At 40.2% G+C, this 21,389-nt stretch overlaps 3 protein-coding genes across 4 annotated transcripts in view; 1 reads left to right on the forward strand and 2 right to left on the reverse strand.

Annotated features, from left to right (window-relative positions):
• LOC6732401 (chaoptin) overlaps positions 1-2,129 on the reverse strand; it is a 38,117-nt gene extending 35,988 nt beyond the window's left edge. For both annotated transcript variants that reach the window (XM_016178247.3, XM_016178248.3), the window contains exon 1: positions 1,686-2,129. The gene's annotated coding sequence lies outside the window, so the exon portion shown is untranslated. The remainder of the gene's footprint in view (positions 1-1,685) is intronic.
• A 1,107-nt stretch (positions 2,130-3,236) lies between these two features.
• Positions 3,237-3,809, reverse strand: LOC27206672. Its single transcript, XM_016182476.3, has 3 exons — positions 3,667-3,809; positions 3,441-3,602; positions 3,237-3,382 (listed from the first exon to the last, which is right to left on the reverse strand). Exons 1-3 carry the CDS (start codon positions 3,692-3,694, stop codon positions 3,327-3,329), a joined length of 246 nt encoding a protein of 81 aa, XP_016025059.1. The 5' UTR covers positions 3,695-3,809; the 3' UTR covers positions 3,237-3,326.
• Positions 3,810-16,942: 13,133 nt separating this feature from the next.
• Positions 16,943-17,812, forward strand: LOC27209384. Its single transcript, XM_016184816.3, has 3 exons — positions 16,943-16,988; positions 17,052-17,176; positions 17,247-17,812. Exons 2-3 carry the CDS (start codon positions 17,063-17,065, stop codon positions 17,304-17,306), a joined length of 174 nt encoding a protein of 57 aa, XP_016025060.1. The 5' UTR covers positions 16,943-16,988; positions 17,052-17,062; the 3' UTR covers positions 17,307-17,812.
• Positions 17,813-21,389: the final 3,577 nt, after the last annotated feature.

Genomic DNA, 21,389 nt, shown 5'->3' on the forward strand with positions numbered 1-21,389 from the left:
AGGACGACACTCTCCACCACGCCCATTAACTGTTGCCCGTCTATTTGTTTGTACAAATAATGTGTAAGCAGGCATATTTTTGTCAACGAGGCTAATTTCTGTCACAGATTTACGTGACAATGGCCCCGGCAAGAAGCTAGAGCCCAGAAAGCGCTGGGAAAGCCAAAGAAATCCGCATCAACACGCATACTCGGAATAAAAACACAACAATTACAAAACAGGTTTTATCCAGTGGGATGAGTTGCTGGGTGGTGGTGGGTGGCTTTGGACAAGTCTGGCAGTTTTTGGTCGAAATATTTTCGTTTCTTCTGCTGTCAGTGAGGTTGGTTATTCGTCGTCGTCGTTTTGCGGCCAGTTCGTAAAAGCCATAAAAAGAAATGTACCAAGCAGCAGCAGGCAAAAAAAAAGAAGGCCCAAAACAAAACTGAGCCGTGAAGAACCAGCGTCGAAAAAAAACTGGGTTAGCTTGGGTACTCCCCCCAACTTTCCCCATTTTTCCCCCACCTCCGTGCCATTGTTGCTCCTCGTTGTTTCTTTTTTTTAGCACCTATGCACCGTTTTTGCTCTTTCTGAGCGATGCACCCTGCTCCTGTCCGTCTTGGTTATTGTTGTCCAAGAAACTCAATGTGTGACACATATGCAGTTGCACTCACCCACTGTGCCACTCCCACTGCAACACTACTCCTCCAGATTTCTCTGCTCGTTCCACTTTTTCTTTCCATCATCTTAAAGACCAAAGACACAGATCCAAAAAATGTAGTGGGAAAAGTTTAAAACACTTATACGAAGCCTTTTAATCCTTCCTTCGAACGAAAATCTTTGTATGAACATGTATATTTCATTTGTATCTATTTAATTTCCTTTGTTAATTTTATGCTACTTATAATTCAAAGGCGATATTTTTGGTAACTGCAAGTGAACATCGCACTTCTGCACTAAATTTATCTGAAATTGTTAAAAACCACACATCTGTTTATATATTTTATTTGTCAAATCTACAGACATTTCGACTCACTCTCAGCTGTTATTTTAGTTGTTTGTTTATCAATAGCTCTCAATAAAACAAACTATCATTGCAAGTTGATAGTACCCCCAACATTTGCCTGTTAAATTAAAACCTTTAGCAAGTCCAACCTGATCGAAATTTCATCCAATCCCTTGGACGGCAATGCAAATATCCCGAGACATTTTGCCGATGCCTCTCAACCGATCTGTGGACACGCCAGTGAAGCAGCAGGATGCACTGGCCTGGCCATCAGAATCGGTGATTGACGCTGATATGTTTGCCACATTTAATTGGGAGAGTGGGTGGCGGGTGGGTCGCCGCCACCCATCATCCGTCCACCAACCCCCCGCCGAGGTTGTTTATTGGCTGACAAGTGCTGCACATCCGGGCTGCGTTTGCGGAAATGAGCAAATGACTAATGACTGACCAGAGCGAAGGCACCCAAGGCGACGAGTGACCCTTGCCCACTCTGTTTTCTGTTTCTCCGCTTCTGTTTCTTGTTTACTGTGCGCTTCAATTAAAGCATCTTGCAGGAAATTGAACTTTTAGTCAAGTGCCTGGTCGAGTGGGTGGCTGGGAGTTGGAGGAGGCGGTGGATGAGGATGAGGATGAGGAGGGTAAGTGAGTGGGTGGTTCTTCGAGACAGCGACGGCGACTTGCTCATCAATCTGTTACGTACTTGACTTGTGGGTGGGTTCGTGGGTCGGCGGCTGTTCAGGGCTTGAAAAGCGTATCCGTATCCAGTTGTTGCATGTGCCTAGCTTACTTTTCTCTCCTTCGTTTGCTTGCTCTGCTTTCTTGCCACTTGAGTTTTGATTACTGATCACTTCACTTTGCAATCACCGCTTGATTACTTTGGTATCATAAGCACTGCCGGATCTCTCTCGACCGATACGATCTCTGGTTAATGCTTCGCGGCTCTCAAAGCCTATCTATTTGTGGTCACCATTTCGCGATTTTATCTAGCCGGCTAGAGCTACGAAATGTTGCCGTTGCACCAGCAACATCACAATACGGGCTGCCCCCACTGGTGGCAAGAACGATACTCGGCGATGCTCACGCGCCAAATTACCAACGTGCACTGGCACATCCGTGCCACATTATGCGCATTTTATGGCACGTTGGCGACCTCGACACTCGCTTCGTTTTTAGATCACCCGAAGGCGAGGCATGCAACACGGAAATTGTTGTCCTAGGCGCAACAGACCCAAAAACCGAAGCCCCCGAAGCCAGTTGCCACGACCCATGCCGCTGGTGAGAGAGCCCCAAAGCCCGAAGACCCCCGATTACCGGAGCATCTGGGCATGCGCAGTGACTGAGCCGGAATTAGTATGCCATCTGGCAATGCCCCGTCATCAGGCGGAGTATTCAAAGAAATTCTAAACTGGACAGTGACTTGATGGGGGCAAAGACGAAGATGGATGTGGAATAGGTGGATGGTGGGGGTACGGGAATGGGGGAACGACCGGCCGCCAGATTCAAGTTCAGGTCGCCCTTTGACCGCAAAATTCCGGCTGCCAGCTAATAAACTCCAGAAGGAGCCAAATTTGTTGTTCGAATTTATTGTGGAACATTCTTTCCAACTAACCCACAACTAAGACTGATAAATGGCCAAGCATACTGGCAATTTGCAAGTTTCTGACCGTTTTTAGAGCACTCAGTTAACCCCAAAAGTTTTATATGCCTCATCTAGGTGGGGCCCATTTCGGTCCTCGTACCCAGCACAGCTTCCTTTTGCTGTTTTTAATCTACAATATTAGCCGGTAGTGATGTTTCAATTAATTTTTAAGGTGCACCCCAAACTGCCCAAGAACCGAAGAGCATAGAGATGGTTAAAGATATAGATGGAGGCTTTAAGATGCAAAATGGGGGCAGAGAACTCCGGACGAAGCCAGAACCGCATGCTAAGATATGATGGCAGATGCCAAGCAGGATGAATAAATGGCTTGGATGCAAAGTTTAAATTTTTCATAGTTGGGTGGCTCGGTTTGGTTCGCTTCGTTTCGTTTCGTTTGGGTTTGCTTTTCTGGGGCTTGAGTGGCAAAGTAAAATCTACCTCATCTTTGTCTTCTTGAGGTTTTCCATCGGTCAAACTACGGAGCAATTGGACTTGTAGCACTGCCAGTAGATTATTGCATTTAGGCGAAAATAAATTATGGTTAAAAATGTATCTTATATACCCTTTTTAAAACTCCCAATGAACTAAACAGAAAATAGTAGACAAGCAGCAATTTATTATATTATTTTTTCAACTATTTATTTCTTTAAAGAAATATACTTAATTTATATAATTCAATTGAATTTTATAAATTTTATTTAGCTATTTACACATTTTAACGCCCATCTCACAGAACCCAGCCACGGTTTTTACGAATGCTAAAAACATTTAAAATAAGTTAAAATCGGGTAAAAACACTTCAAACATAAAGCTCACGTTCAAGATTCTTTTTCTTTCGTCGGCACTTTTCATTTTCCAGAGCACAAGCACTAGTTCCCTCAAAGTAACATTTCCCATCATAATTGCAGGTGGGCAAGATGCATTTTCCGCAAGGCTTATTGCAGTTTTCTCCCCATCCAATCCCGACTAGCATAAAGGCTGTTCGATTAACAATTAGAATGATTAAAATATCTAGAAAATATATAGAAAATCCTTAGCTTACCCAGAATAACTAAAAAAAACAGTTTCATTATGACAGTAGCCGATTATAACTGACTTAAACAGTCAAGTAAAACAGTTAAGTACATTGACTTTTACGTGATATTGGCTAAGGTTAAATGCGTTTAAAAAGCATTACAATCCAATTAAAACTTGAGAGTATAGTAGTTATTTTAAATTTTTTACGAGATGGTATAATACATTTAGTACATGTTAAAAAGAAATGTGCGATTGGCTCTCAACTTATTTTAGTCTAAAAAAATCAATTGCACTTTTTCATGTATATTTTATATTGGTGATCCACTAGATTGACTTATTGGAGCTTAAGAAAAACCTCTATATTCGGTTTAACTAAATTTATTAAGGTGATTTAACTGTAAGATAACACTAATTTAATTTTCTTTGAAAGACCACAACAATTGGATTTTGCCTCACAGTAACGGAAGTTTTCAGAGGAAAATGCTACACTAAAAATATTTGTTAAGCATTTCATTGTAAATATTGATTAAATATCGATGGTCGATTTCGTAAAAAAAAATGTCGGATCCATAATTTTAATTTTAACTTGCCAATTAGAAAAACAAGTAGAAAGAACATATTTAGCCAAATATCTGAAAATAAAACTTAGGTATTAGAAGTTATTCTCTCTTAGAAGTTATTCTCTCGATCAATTCGATAACCTTAATGTAATCTTATATTTATTGCACTGAATGCAACTATGAGGATAGCAACGGAAATAGTTGAGATCGATTTGATTTAAAATTCATGAGAAAATAACTTAAATCTGTTCAGGAAATTGTTTAGGGTGATTGAGTGTAAGCCGTTTCGGCTAATCCGAAAAAAATACATTTACAAATGTCCTTCGTGATGCTCAACGCTCTGCACATTTAACAAACAATTTTCAGTCAATTGTGTCGAAACATTCCCCATTTCGATTCAATACCTACTGCAGTTGGGAGTTTCACTCGGTTCTGCTCATCCTGGTCCTTATCCTGAACCTCATCCTGCTGCATCTTGTTCTTGTTGTGGTTTAATGGATTTGCAGTTTGCAGTTCCTTAACAATTCCATGTTATTTTCGCTTTTTTGCGTTTCCTTTCTCGCGCTTGCCCTTTTCGTGTTGGAGTTGAATTTTCGCAATCTCCCCCTTTTATTTTTTTTTTTTTTTTTGTATTTGGTTCGCTTTTTTCTGCTTTCATTTTGTAGTATTTTTTGTATTTTGGTAATTGCTTGCCATTGTTGGTGGTGCTGCAACGATTGCAGGGCGAACTTTCCCCAATGGAGTTCGCAATTGTTGAGCATTGTGCGACTAAAGTAAACTCTTTAAATATCCCCCCCGATTGAGATCCCTTTCGCCATGCCCACCATTGCCTCAGTTATCAATCGAAGAGAAATCAGGGAAAAGTTTTTCTTCTGTTCTGGGATGAGGGCAAATCTGTGCCTTCAAATTAACTCGTACCCAACACGTATCTAATTTCATTTTCACTACATGTGTGGCACATAAAAAACTAATTCAAAGCGCTCAATATAATTTATATCCTATCTGGACAACAAACAAACAAAAGGACACACAGAAGCACAAGCAGAAAAGGACGAAACGAAACTTCTGGGGACCTGGGACCTGAGACCAGAACCAACGATGCTCAATCGCACACAGCAATCAGCCCAAAAAGGCGAGCGAATTCTTTTTTTTTGTAATTTTTATGACCCCAAAAGACGCATCAATTCCGAAGGGCAGATCTCCGAACAAAGGACCCCAAATACACACCCAATAAGAGAGGGCAGCCAAAGCAAACTTATTTAAAGATGTAAGCGCAATAAAATAAAATAATAAAAATACAACTTTTCACCCATCCTCGGAGCTCAGCCAAGCGTCCTCGACATTTGTAAGCCTCCAGAGCCGGCGAAAGTGGGTGGCGGCGGCTCTTCGTCTCCGACTATAAACTGTTCCAAGTTATCTAAAGTGTTAAATCACCTGATGCCGTCAGCATGAAATTTACGCACATAAATCTTTCGGGGCGAGCCCAAGTCCGAAACTGAGAATGGGCCGCAAAAAAAAAAAACATAAACCAAACATAAGCAGGCCCCTTTTAACCAACGCAAAAGTACGGCACGAACAACAACTCAAAAAGCTAGAAAAGCGAGGGTGGATCAATGGGTTCCAATAAATGGAGACAATATGACAAATAAACCTATGATTCAAGTGCTTGTCTAGTTTTTGCTTGACTAATTGCAATGTCTTCATATTATAAAGTAAAGTTATAAAGTAAATTGAAAACTAAAAAATAAAAACATTTTTAAGAAAATTATTTGAAGATCTTTAAAGAAGTTCGATCTTTGCTTATATTATATTATATTATATTATTATTATTTGTATACAATCTACTATTTCTGAAACACTTCTCCGTGTATACTCTCTAAAAAAGCTTGCCCCAGCAGGCCGTTGACAGTCTAAGGACCCTGGCTGTGGACCATCCTCACCCACATTTAAACCCATTCCTGCCCCCAATCGAAGGGACCATCCTCCCCCGTGGCGAGAAATAATGCATGTGCGAGTGCGTGGAGACCGACCTTTGAGTTAGTTTGTGTATATTTTATGGCTTTATAAAAACGCTCTGACCTGTCGAAGTTGAGCGGGGTCAGCGATGAGATGCGCAGGTTGGAAATGTCTGGATTTATTTTTTTTTCGAGACTATCATATGCTGATTGATTGATGCGGGTGATTGGACTTTAAGAGCGGATTTCGAAGTGTGCCCAGATAAACCGGAAGTTCTGTTCCGAGGAGAACGCTGTTCAATTGCCTGTTTTTTGTTCTCGCTTCTGCTGCTGCTGATGCTGCGATTCTACCCAAAATCTACTTGTAATGTTTTTTAACAACGAAAGCGTGAAACTTCTGCTCCTTTCACCAGGCCAGGTGGGTGGATTAGCGGGCTCACAAGGGGTTTTGTCGCATCAGTGGCAGCATCAGCAACTGGAAAATCAACAAACAGCGCAGTAAAACTGTTTCAAAGGCAGCGGAAAATAAAAATAACAGCACTAACTGGCGCAATAATACAAGCAAACAAGAAAAACCAGGTAAACGATGCGCATTGTGGCGGGTGGTGTAAAAAACAGTTGGGAGTTCCAGTTGGCAAAGTTGAATGCTTTGGCAAACGGTTAATGTAATGAAAATGGCAGCGACAATAAAAAAAAAAGCGTTCAATGTGTGCACAGGACACAGTTTCCTTTTCCCCCACAATCGATACAAGTTGTTTTCCGTTCTTACCTTTCAAATCGAAAGGCTTGAAAGTTCACTGCAGGACATCAATTGTTATGACATTTGTCGTATAAACCATCAGATTGGCCGCAGCATACACACCTGATTATTGTTATAGGGATAACTCACAGTTGAGTACATTTTCAAACTTGGTTTTATTGAAAGTCTCGCGTTACCAGAAACCAGTTTCAACGGCTTACAAAATAAAAATCGAAATGAGTGCTAGTTAGTGCTGGTTATATAAATAGTCCAAAAAATATTTTTGTACTACACTTTACTACTATTTACAGGATACAGGACATGGAAATTAATCTTTTTCTTACAATAGTAAATATTAAAAGGGTCGAATACTTTGCATTCTTGTTTCTCTTAATATGATTTCATAGATAATGCTTAACAAATTGTTTTAAAAAATATTTACCGAAATCCGAAGTATCTTAACAGCATTTTAGTGACATTTATCTATCAAGCCAAAGTGATCTGAACAAGACAGTTCTATACAGTGGCATCAGGAAGCACGTCGGCAGTGCTGCTTTAAAGGCCAAAAGATTTCGCCTCAGTTGTTCTGGCTGAGCTATCTTGTTTGGAATGTTTCCCCAGAGGCCTTCAAACAAACTGAAATTGAACAGAAAGGTTGTGTAGGGGATAAATAAAAGAAGCAGAGCTAAGTTACCTGTGAATTACCTTGGAAAACTTGCCGACAAGTTTGTGCACTTGCCCCCTGGAGTCGCCCCCCGGTGAACTCAATGATCCTCCCGACTGTGTGCAACAAGGTAGAGCCAATAATGAAAAACTACTTCAACATGCAATAAAGCAAAGTGGCAGGTTTTTCGAAAGCAGCATTCGAATAATAATGAATTAATTGATTACAGTTAAATGGGAATAGCTACCAGCTGAAGGTTGTTCCACAAATGCCCCTGGGTGGCAAGCAACCAAATACCGCAGCATATTGAAAACGCTTGCGAGTGCGGAACAAACAGTCGATGAAAACAAATTAAAGCGCACACATCAAGGGTATAATAGCACGAAATCCCCAAAATGAACTTTCTCTAATTAAAGGTATTTCGATATATAACTAGAAACATACATGGCCTCTATTCTCGAAAGCCCTTCCCCTAGTTCCCCTACTGCGGAATCCACGCAGATGCGTGGATGGAAATGAAAGAGGCAGGCTAATTAAAATTTAATTGCACATCTAAATGAAATTTACAACAAACAAGTGAGGAAGGCTCACCCAACCAGACAGACCAACAAGAGCGCTCATTGAGTGAGCGGGGAAAAGATAGACAGCCAAATATCACGCATACGCAACATTGTTCACAAATAATGAATCCTATTAAGCGTGCGGAGCAGAAAAAAAAAGTAGTTCGAATAAATCTATAAATGAAATTGAGTGAGCTGGTAGTTCTAGCTGTATATTTACAAATTATTATTTAATGATTTGATAATATTTTAATTATACGTCTGATAAAAGTATGATACCCACAATTGTAATTCCATTTGCCTAAGAACTAAATTCAAAAGTTTGGATTTCTGAAACTTAACAAGATGAATTAGATCATCCAAAAAAGCAATGAGACAGGTATATAAGCCGTTGCAGCTGGCCGAACAATAGAAATCGCTCTACATATTATTAGATTTTAAATTCAATTGCATAATGCAGGAACCGACCGGCTGCCGAATGGCAAACAAGCCCGTGCCACGCCCACAAATACGTACACAATGGGCGGACGGACAAGCAAATGAACAAACCATTTGGCTAAAATATTTTTCAAACGCAAAATCTAACCAACAACATACAGACGCAGTCGTAGTTCATAGAAAACTCTGTGCCAAAAACTATTCTTTACATAATTTATACGAAATTTCGCACTAATTGCAATAGTTAATGCAGATTTCAACCGCATTTGAATTTGTACGTGCCTCGTCGCCCACCCACGCTCCCAGACCGCAAAATATCTCATTTACATACAACGCAGAAGGACATGCAGGAATGGCACTTCATCCCACCCATCCGACCATCCATCCATTCGAAAGTCCTGACCAAAGGCGAACAGCTGTGGACCGCTCATGTGAATTGCATGAAGTGCCGCCACGTGCTCCTCTCCGCCGGCGACTCTCTAGCGCTCGTCCATCGACTCCACCTTTTCACACTCGACCCACTCCGCCGCCATCGTGACCCATCCTGCTCCATCATCAAAGTGTGGTGACCAGTGAACCAAATAGTTACACGAACAACCGCAATTGATTTTCGAGGGCTGCGGGACCATGAGCGTGGAGTATCATGTTTGCCGAATAACTGCACTCTTACCACTTTATTAAATTACATGTTTTCCACCGAAAAACAATGAAATTAAAACTACTCGAACAGCGTAAATGGAAGACATGTGTAATAAATTTAGATTCGTATCTGAATGCGCTAAGAGTCATAAAACAACCTTGCAGATATCAGAGACAATTTAGATTATCTTGCGGTTTCGTTTTGAGATACTCCCATTGTTTAATATTTGGTATCAAATTAGACTTTGCTATGCCACTGCATTCATTGTAAAAATGATTTTTTATAACAATGACTTGACTTTTGTCATAGCACTTTTGTTGAAAAAAGGATTTTCTTGTATTGTTACTTCTCAACTTCATTTTTGTGAAATGTCCTTGTTTCGCACACTTTTCGATTCAGTGAAGTAAAATGTAAATTCCTTGAGGCGACCGACTGCAGTCGATATAATTTTACACATACGAGTATATGTATCGAGCCGTAAATAAATAATAAATACACTTTTGAGCAGAAATCTTTGAGATAATTGTCTGAGAAAGTGAAAAGCACTCTATTATAATTTGGCAATCGATTTGTATTTAAATATGCCAGACAAATCAGATGCGCTCACGTGGACAGACACACAACCGATAAGTGTATTAAGTGCTTTATTAAATGCATGCGATAATCTTAATTGAAATTGCACAGTCGTTTTTGGGCACAGACACTTGGCAGTCAGCTCGGACAGTTGAGCTGCTGCCTCTGTAGTTGTTAAGCAGCCAATTAGTTGGACAACAGAACGGAACCGGAAGTGGGAAAGTGGGGAAGCGGCGTATAACGCAGTCGTAACGGAATACAGGCCGCTACGGGACAAACTCTTGAGCGGGGCACTAACATCCGGAACTGGGATCTGGAGTGGTGGTGTGCCGGGCATATAGACACTCTTGGCAGGGAAATGGATTGCGATTGCTGGGGACGGGCAAATCACTTGGCTAAATAGACAGCCAAAAGGACGGCCAACGTTTTTGGTCAGTTACAGTTACATCAATTGGCAAACAGATGCACTGGCACACCAACCAACCGACCAAACAACCAACCAGCCAACAGACAGACAACAATTGTCCGGAGACATGTTGCTCTTGTTGGAATAAACAGCCGGCAGCCAGACAGATATGAGCTGGGAGTATCAAGGGCGGGCCAGAAGGGGCAATCAAGATTATTATTGTTTGGGGGCAGCACCACTAGCACCAACAGCACCAGCAGCACCAAGTACTTGGAGCACCAGCTTCGCACACTTTGACTTCAACTCATTCACATTTATGTCACTCCATCTGAACCCCAACCACTCATGCCCCCGAAGAACAAACAGGACATGCGGGGGGATTTCTGGGCGTGGACCATTGCTTTAAGGACCATTCAAATGCATTGTTGGTGCTTGTGCTCGCCAAAGCGATAGTCAAAAAAAAAAAAAAAACAAAAATAACAAGTCAAAAGCAGTTTTTCATGTTTGCATTAACAATTAAAACTCAGTGGTTGGAAAGCAAAAATAGCGTATTCAATTGGAACACCAGCAAATATACCCATTAGCTATTTCATGGCATATGCAAATAATTCGCTCCTCAATTGCCGATGCAAACAATGAGCATACGCTTCGAAATCACAAATAATGCAGTGCCATCGAAGTTGTGGAAAATAATTTAAGCTCCAATAATAATATATTTGTTCAAGTTCTAAAACCAATTATATATAATTCCGGCTCTCTCACAGCAATTAGCTTATTTTGAAGTGGCAATTATGGCACTTCAATTTGGGTATCTTTCACAATTGAAATATTTACATCGTAACGATTGGCAGAGGGAACACAAATATTTTTAATAATTATTCGCAAACATATGGCCAAAGCCTTCCTTTCGTTCGATCATGCCACACAGCATTTTACACTATTTTCGAGCTTTGCAGCTATTGTTGCCACTGTACTGTGTGGGTAATTTTAGCTTCTGCATGCAATACTTGTGTTTGGTCACCGCCCACACAAAGTGATGTGACAAGCAACGTCAAACATACATTTTTATCCTCCTTTTCGGCGTATATTGGTGTATGTGCGCCGGCCTTTGTGTGCAGGACACTCTCGAATAATGCAGTCCAACTGAAAATATGGAGTACATACTTGTGTCCAACATGGTATTCCATTTGAGGCCTTTGAATAATTAATACCACTCAAAATGTTTGTTTCCCCATTGATGTATGTGATCCAGCATAATAGTGGCACATCCACTCTGTATGCACGAACGTTCGGAAAGTTAAGCCATTGCGGCAAGAATACATTTCTAGTCATTTTTAATAAACTAAATATTAAGAGATGAACCGATATTGGTCCTTTGTAGCTAATATTTTGATCGATAATTTAACTTAGTTTCATTACTGTGTAAAAGACAATACCATTTAAAAATCTACTTTAAATATCTGAAGTGTAGTAATAACATGATGAGTATAGCGAATTTACAAATATAACACATTATGGAGACACTTTGCTAGAGTATAAAAATGTATCTTTATCCTTTACTAATGCATTCTTGCGGCAACTTTAATTGACCATTTGCTTAGTTTACTTCGCCTTTGATCATTGAAATTATCAGCTGGGCTATTGAATTTATGCGAGATACTTACATTTTATGTAGTTGTCGATAGCCGACAATGGATCGCATAAACAGAGAGGAGGCAGGCACAAAAAAAATGGTTAAGTGTCTTGTAGTAGCTATATAAAGAATATGCAGCTAAATCTCTGGTCCTTGTTCTCTCGGTTCCATGACAAATCGTCCTTATCACTGGCCTTATAAACATACAAAACCAGGGGAGCAATTCACACGTTGTTCTCCACATTGTTGGCCTTTCGTGTGATTCTTGTTCCGAATGTTGCTGTTGCTGTTGTTGTCTTTGGCATGCATCATTAGTTAGCCTAATGTACTGTATGGATATCGTAGCTGCCGACCACGCCCAATCAAGGACCAGGTGCCCAGCGGACAGAAGTCCGCCTGAAGTGGATGGTCGAGTGGGGGGATGGTGTCTGGTGGAGCTGGTCATCAGCAAGAACAATAACACCGGCGTAACCATGGATATAGATAGCAATCACGATTTGCACACACTCCCAGCAAACACACATATACGGCTGGCTATACACAAGAGAGAAATTTCCCGTTGAAGAAAAACGGCAATCAATTGCCAAAATAGAACCGTCTTAACGTTTCGCTGCTTTCGAGCCCGTTATGCACAGTGGGCACTCGCTTCAAATTTCTGCAATATTTTAAAAATATTTTTTATAAAGTGGATTAGCTAGAAAATAAGTTTGTATCTTCCTTACCCATTTTAATAGTCTTTCAAAGATATTCTATTTAATAGAAAATAAACATTTTGAAGTTGTTTCTAAATTTCAAATTCTCAAAAAGGATTAAAATTATCCCTTGTGCTGCACAGTTTTTGGCGTATAATCTATTCATTCGGCTAAAACGTTTTAAGGTATTTCCTCTGTTTGTTTGTTGTTTCAAACGAATACTGCCTGTATTTATCCGAGATAGATAATCGCAACTAGAATGGCCATTTAGGCGGCAGCTCCCTGCTTACGACTTTAGCAGAGCCTAGTAGTTCCGTGGCTGCACTCCACCTCGATTACCTATACTCCTCCGCAGATACCATCCTCTGCTCCACCCCCTGCCCACCGTCTCCATCTCCCACATTTCGCGGACGGCCTTTGTGTGTTTGACGTTTATGTTAACATGTGTGTTGTCTGCCGGCGCGTGTCTCTGCGGTGGGTTGTGCCATTGTGTGTGTGTGTGACTGGTCGTTGTGTGCGTACCCGGGCATGTGAGTGGGTGGCTGGCTGAGCATCTGCGGCGTGCCAGGAGCCCAAAGTCTGGGATCTCGAGCCCGGACCGGAGCCGGAGAATCCCAACCTCCCACTCGCACCCTGGGCTCCAACAGCCATCCGGCTTATGCTGCGACTCTCGCGCGGCTAAATCGCTTTTGTGTGCGTCGAACAGTGGAGCAAATTGCGCGGAAAATCGCGGAAACAGTCAGATGTGTATGGCTGTCAAAGTTTAATCGATATAATATATGACTTCTATTAATGATAAGACAATGAAGATTGATATATGTACATAGAAAAATATTTTTTATAAACATTTCATACTTTATAGGAAACAATGCAACAATAAGACGCTTTTAAAGCTGATTTAACAATTTATTACTTCAATTAAAATTCAAATTTTATGTAATATATATTATTAATAGGGTAAACGTACGATTATTTATATAAATATTTACCTAACATATATATAGTATAGTTTAAAAACTGCCTAACTTTGATTTTTGTCTAAGTGAAATTGATTAATATCTCAGTTTGGCCTCGTCCACTGTGCCTTTTGGCCATTGTTTAACTTTGCTCCTTACTGCTGCTTGTTGCTGTCTTTTGTTGTTGTTTTGTTTTGGTTAGCAGTTGAAAAAGCAGAAAGATACCAGTAGGCAGGGGTGAGGGGTGAAGTCCGACCCTGATATAAGGTTGGACGAGGGATGCGGGATGTGGAAGTGGCCATAAAAAAGCGCTCGAGGTTGTTAAATTGACAACGTTAAACACTTTGTTTGGCATTTTCTGCATTATTAGGCCAACTGCCGCCGCTTGTCGGTGTAATTGATGCCAGAAAGATCCCTTTTCACTCGATCCCCATTGAGGCAGTGATTTAAATGGCTCAAAAGTTAAGTTTTCGTAATGCGTAAGCGGCTTAGAGGGGTCCTCATATATGAACGATTGGGCCAAAGCCCTTCTGACGTTAAAAGGGTGGCTCAGAAAGCTGTGCGAACAAACATTTCAGTGTTACAGCTTCGTCAGTTGATTTCACTGTCAATTTAAAATGACATTATTATATTGAAAAGTTTTTAATCCCTTTAAGTGGCTGCCACTGAGCGGAAGGAAGGATGAAATGAGATGAGATGAGAGTGGTTGAGTGGATGATCAAAGCAATGAAGCGCGGTGCGGAAAGAGGAATTGCTATTTTATGCATAAAATTCGATTAAATGCCAGAAAGGTTAAGAACAAAAATCTCTGACTCTGACATCCTGCGCATCCTGATGCGCTGCTTTATCCTTAAATTAGGCACGAGCGCACGTAAATCTGTTGAATGTCATGTCAAAAGGGCAAAAGCCAAAGCTCGTAAAGTCAGCCACTTCCTCTTCCTTTCTTCATTTTTTTTTTCTCGGTTTTATGACAAAAGGCAAAAAGGATTATACACCAACCGGTCCCCCAAAACTTCTCTCAAGCAAATCGCATAAAATGCAAAAACGTATTAAAATTGACAATAAAGCGAATTTTTTATGTTTATGCGCAGGAGAGACTGCCAGCGAATAAACGTTGCTGGATAAGAGGAATCGTTTAAATTTTTTAAAATGCCGTACCACTTTAAAGCTCGTTATGCATTTTTTATGCCGCCTCAAAGGGCCGAGCAAGCGGAAAAATAAGCATGAGCACAAGCGAAACCAAAGGAATAAGGCAAGTAAGGTTCTGTTTATTTGCCACTTAATTTGCCTCAGTCTGTTTGCAGCTTTGTTCCGCTAACAACCCATCCGCCCATCCACCCACCAGCCATTCTGCACCTTCTGCAACTCCACTCGAGTACAAAATATCAGCTCAGCTGCAACTTATGAGGCAACTGCTTCAATCCCTTCGTCCCCACTTTTCATATGCACAAGCACATGCCCCTCACCGCCCCACATCTTCGGAAAGTGCCAGTTCAAGGTTTCCCCTTTCGTGCAGCCATTACGGATCTACTCTATTGTTCAGACATACACTCTTTTATTTAAAATACCAAACACTATCGAAAAAGGTTATCTAATGTAACTTCAATATCTTAATTCATTCTTTATTAATTTATATTTAATATATTTTTTCCAATTTTTTTGAACGCTTTCAATTTAACCTCCTGCCCACAACATATGTTTATATAGAGCCTAAAAACCAGCTCAATCAAATGTAAACTTTATTATTCATAAATATTGTGATAAATTCTTCTATAATAGCAGCGGGTGAACTCATTATTTTTTCACTACCTGTAATCAAATTAAAACACTAAATTACATCTGAACGCATACAAAGGGATGATCAAAATGTAAATATACTGCCATTACCATGATAATTTTTTTACATTCCGTATTCACATGTTAACTGTTTTGAAAAAAAAAAATTTACATTTTGCAAATACGCTGCTCACTTAAATATTCATCTATAATTTATTCATTGTAACACTTGTTTAAATTTAATTTTTTCATTCCTTCTCTAGGGGATTTGTCCATCGGCGTGGCTTTTGTGGGTTTCGCCAATGCTGCACCCATTTTTTTTTTTTGCTTTTTTGTGTTGGAGTTATTACAGAAAGTTGGGAAGCATAAAAATTTCTTACTACTTGTCTGCAACGAACCGTAAAAACTTATGACTTGTCTGTTGGACGCACACAGCCATATAGGTGGGTGCATTGGCTGGTGAGCGGTGGGCGGAAGTTGGAGGTGGCCGGAAACTGACCTGGGAGACGCGGTACAGAGATCTATATCCGCTTTGTCTGCCTGGTTTAGACCTGGATGTTGTTGTTACTACTTCGCTGGCGCTGCCGTTGCCGCTGCACTTTGTTTGTTTGTTTGTGCCGGTAATATTTCCTTAAATCGAGTAAACAAGTGGAGTTCAACAAAGCGGAAACGGAAGCACAATGCGTAGCCTCGCAGCACACACACACACAAGCGTACACACGTCTTCGTTTGGGCGTGAGTGTTGCTTCCTTCATGTAAGGAGCTTCCCAAATGCGAAGGATATTGTCTCAAAATATGGCGGCAAATATATTTTCGCTCAGCTGCAACAACATCCAACTGGGTAAGGAGCGCTCCTTGCTTAGTCATCTTTTTGTTTTTCTTGGAAATTGCTGTTAAAAATAACAAAAGCTCGTCGTGAGTCTCTGCCACTCGCTTGCTTGCCAAGTTACATCCTTCCTTTTCGCTCGTCTCTTGTTTATCTTTAGTTCCACCTACTCCGCCGTGTCCTTGGAGTCCTCCGCCCATCGCCCTCATTTGCCCACTCAATTGAAATCGAGACTCAAACAGCGAACGAAACGGCAATTGTATTTATTTGCACTGCTAAATGGCATAATCGAAGGCAACCCGGGTCAAGGGCTGCCAAATGCTCCTGGAGCCAATTCCCCACGGATTCCGGAAGCGACAGGCTTTGTTGTCATGTTGTCTCAATTGCATTGGATACGGGCCTGGTCTTAACTCGGAATTTCAGGCCTTTCAGATTGACACGCTCCTGGGCTTGTGTAAGCAAATCAGGACATCTCAAGTAGAATCCTGCACGAAGGAAAGAACGAAATCATTTCGAAAAGTATCGATATAGTTTTACTTTTAAAATATGGTATCAAATACGAATTATTTATTTAATATCTTTGGTAACGCATTTGGTTAAATTTTAAATAAACTTACTAGCAAATAACTTGGACCATCCAGTTTATTTTATTCAAACACTATTTACTTTCCGTAATGAGTGGTAATCAATGAACGAATGACTGCTCAGATGGTTTTTTGGCCTCAATTTTGTTGACAGATTTTCCAGCTCGCATTTTGGGGTGCTGCTTTTTGCTCTTGATGTTGACGAAGTAAGCCAAGGAATAACTTCAAAGTAATGTTAAGTAAAGTTAAAAAGGGAACATTTATTAAATTCCACTTAAACTTCCTGCCGGTCGCTCTAGTCCCTCTCCACTATACGCGGTATACTCAGGCGGGGGAAAATTCCTGGTAAGAAGGGAAAAGCCTGAAATGCTAACTAAGAAGTTTGAGCGGCTGTTGATGTTTTCGCAGGCATATTTCCCATGCCTTTTAGTCTCTTCAAAACAGCCAGCATAGCTGTAGCTGGTCGGCCTCCAAAGTTCAAGAGCTTTACGGCAATAACTTTAAATAGAAGAGACCCATCTTGCGCCCAAATGGTTTGTCATCAAATTATGTATATCGTTGATTGTTTCTTTTCCGTTTTTTTTTTTTTTTTCATTTTGGTAGGAATTTGGTGCGGCCAAAACCACGACGACGGGGTGGAAAACAAGAAACGGGCATCATTAAAATACTGTTACCGGCCTCTGGTCTCTGGACCTTGGACTCTGGACTCTGGACTTTGGGCAATGCCAGTGCTCGACCCCGAAAACTCTTCTGTGTCGACAGAGGGCAACCGCAACCAAGATTGTTCAGGCATATACCCTTTTTTAATTTGCAACATGTCATTGGCAGAAAGACAAGTAAAAGGGACGCAGTAGCGGGGCAAAAAGGGGGGGCCACGCCCCCGTCAGCTCACGCTTTGTTGCGCCTTTTGTAGCCGGGCCTTCTCTTGGTTTTTCCCCACGCTCCTTTTTTGCGCTTTGGCCAAATAACCCAAGCAAAAACAGAATTAGCAGCAACGCCGACGACAGCGATGGGAAAAACAGAAGATGAAGCGCAGGCAAAACAGGACACGGCCGAAATTCACAGCGAGGGGAGGCCTAAAAGTTGTAGAACCAGTTTCAAAAGGCTACAAGCAAATCAAAAATGAAGCCAAAAAATCTATTAAAAAGTAAATGTTAAAAGTCCTTACCATTGTTAATTTTCATAAAATATATTATTGCTTATTATTTAAAAGCTCAGTCCGTTTTTAAACACCTATCAAATATTTTTACATATATATTTATTTACATATTTTACAGAAGAATTGGGCCAAATTCTGTAATTCCTTTAAGCATGGGCGAAATTGCTATGATTTATTTGCATGAAATTCTAGTTGGCAATCAACTTTCGAAAACAAATCCTTTAATCGACCTACGACGGTCACCGCAAAAACATATACAGTGTGATAGACGATGGGAAATGACCAAAAAGAAAAAAAAATGAAAATGGCAAGAGAAAAAGGTAGCTGGTTTAGGGGAAAAGGGAATGCAAGAGCAGGGAGTGAAGTTGAAGATTTGGGGAGCAAGTGGGACGGCAGATACAATGTCATACAAATGACCCATATTAAATTTATTACGGCACCGGGAACAGCACAATGAAATTCAATAGCCAGGAGAAGAGAAACCCTAATGGCAAGCAAACAAATCAGCAACGCCTAAACCGACAGACTTATGTATGTATGTACATATTGGGTATATATATCATGCTATATATAGGATGTAAATGCTGGCGGGGGGGGGAAAACCAGACTTAAGTCGGTTATTTGGGTAAACTTTTTCACTCGCTTTTCTTTTTTCGATTATGTTTTGTTTCCGTTACTTTTTCGGTTACTCCTGTTGGTGGTGGGCTTCCACAAATTGATTTATAATCCTGTCTCGAATTTCCCCCTTTCACTTCAGTGCTGCGGCGAATTTTTGAAGAAAGTTTTGTCTTTCAGCGACGCGCTCAGATTTTAATGAAATATTTCAATTATTTTGCGATTAATTGGGAAAACATTTTCCACTGCATATATTCGAGGTGACGCGTCGCAGCGATTCCGTGCCGAATTTTCTTTTTGTTTACCTGCGATATGTGCACGAAGCCCATTATCCTGCAGCTAATTAAGAAACGTGAGACAAATGACAAGCGCCGGAAAATTGTGTGGTTCCGTATGCGACAACCTCAAAAGAGACATATAAAAGCGAGAGACAGCAATAGTCCTTGCAAAGGCGTTGTAGAATATGAACTGGGATTATATATACCCTTCAGAAACATATTCCACAAAATTCTGAATTTGTATTGATTTTTCATATCATATTGTTTAAAGCTTATGGGTTTTTATAGGATATTTTTTGTAATTTAAAATTTATAATGGAAAAAAATGGACGGATAAGCGCCTTATCAAACGATCAAGTACTCCCTTTCGAACACACTTATGTGCGCAAAATAAAACACACACATACATAAGCCGAGAAACACATACGGTCGAAATATATAAGTAAGTACACACAGCCAAAGCGTGCTGGGCTTAAGACTGAAGCAAGAAATTTATTAATTATCAACTGGCCGAGTTCGAGATTGTAGATACTGTGGCCCCACCACTCCTCCTTCGCCACAAACATTGCCCCCACACACAGACAATCACGGCAAAGTCCTGATTGGCATTTAAAGCTCTTTAGGATAGCTCTCCATGCCAGCCATCGAATCGAAGGATCTGGAGTGGGGCAGCCCAAGTCGAGGAGGCTGACAGCAAAAATCGAAGTGGAGTGACTACATTGAGCCTCAGCTGAGCTGCTTAACGCTGCCAGAGTTCTGACATAATCCATGCAATTGTAAATTTAATAAGGCCAGCGGAAAAGGGGCAACAGGCGGGGGATTTTGGATTTGTTGTTGTGGTGTTCTGGCTTGAGACAGCGAGAACTCAACCCAATTAAAGGATACAGAGCTGTGCTCTTTAAGGAAATGGACAGGAAAACCTTCAAGTGCCCAAGTGCATATGTGCTGCAGGCCAAGAGGTGGAAACCAAAGCCAATTCCCTTTATGAGGATTCCCTTGGTGCTGGAATAAGCAATACCGATTTTAGCAAAGCTATACATTAGGCAAACCGAGCAGATTGAAGCTTAAGCTTGCGAATATCACATGTCACTTCGCTAGTCTCAAGTAAACAAAACATTTCTTTGGAATTATAACAATTTTAATCTTTTTAAAAGGCAAGAAACGATTATGTAAATCGAATGAGCCAAATAGCAGTTGACGTAAGTTATTTTCGTGACAAAAGAATGGAAAACGTAATCTTTGTCCATCAGAGCGCAGGTATTTTAAGTCAGAGTTTAACAAAATAAGAAGAATGCTCATTTCGAAATAAGTATTAGCAAGCCTAATAGTTATTCACAGTAATAATTAAACAACGCTTCGAAAGTATTTAATATTTTTCAAGTAAAACCCTTTGAAAACAATTAAAACAATTTGAACACTAATAAACACAACCTGAACACGAGAACAAGATCAGCAACTTAATTCTGGCAACGTGGCGTATACGTGATTTTATGTTCGACACCGAAATACTCGATGCTTTGCTGAAGCTGAGGGATCTCCATTAAAATACGAAGGCATTGTAAGAACAAAAAAAATTCATCATCAGTTTCTAGTGTGCAAATATTAAATAATAAGGAAATTTGATAATTTTATGTGTGGTTTAAAAATGAATTACATGGAAATATGGCCTCTAAATGAAGGCTTTTACAAAAGAATGGTTGCAATGACATGATAAAAACGAAAATATTGGAATTATATAGAATATTTTAACGGCATTAAATGTTTTTGATGAATTATTAAATAAATTTAATAAATGTTCAAAATGAAACCGTCCAAAAACGAACTTAATGCCAGAGTTTGGAAAAGGTTTAAGAAGCTTTTGTTCGTCACATTGCCAACAATAAGCCTCATTAAAACGTTTACGAACTTTTTGTCAAACATGGCACATATTTTCAGTTTATTTCAGGCTGGGAAACGATTCAATTATTATTACACACGCTAATTGAATGGCTACCGATCTATGCTAATACATGCATATATTATTTATGCATTTTTCCGAAAATTTGTTGTTCTTCGCATTGTTGTTGGTGTTGTTGGTGCACAGTGGCGAGGAGAAAACCATAAAAGTTTCTACGCTGATGCCGCTTTTACCATTTCAATTTGTTTGTTGATTTCTTTTTTTGTATGTGTGTGTGTATGTTACAGCCTTTTTTTCCGTTGCGGTTGTTCTGCTGTGTGTATGGGTGTGTTTGTGGGGGGAATTTACATTTTCGTTTTTGCGCAAAAATGTCAGAAACTAATTGTATGTAAATATGTCAAATGTATGTCGTCAACACCTGCATATTTGTGTGCGTGCGGCATTGGGGTGTGTTTGTATTGCATATTGACAATTTCATAAATGCGGTAACATTTTCAATTAAATATGCGCGCAGCTCCGGCAAACACAGCAACACAAATTGCCACACATACAGTCGCAGGTTTGTAAATTTTTCTGCCACGCCCACACAGAAAACACCCATGCCATCAATCCTGGGAAAGTCGATTGATATGTACAGTATGTACACATATGTGCAGGTGTGCAGCATTTTGGTCGGTTACAAATTGCAAATCAATCAATAAATAATTGAAATGAAAATCATTTTGCTGGTTTCAACTTATCTTCTGCAGAGTCCCACTCCCACATCCAATGCGTTTCGCTTTGGTTTGACTACACAC

Source organism: Drosophila simulans, chromosome 2L (assembly GCF_016746395.2).
Source record: "Drosophila simulans strain w501 chromosome 2L, Prin_Dsim_3.1, whole genome shotgun sequence".
Taxonomy (NCBI): Eukaryota; Metazoa; Arthropoda; class Insecta; order Diptera; family Drosophilidae; genus Drosophila; species Drosophila simulans.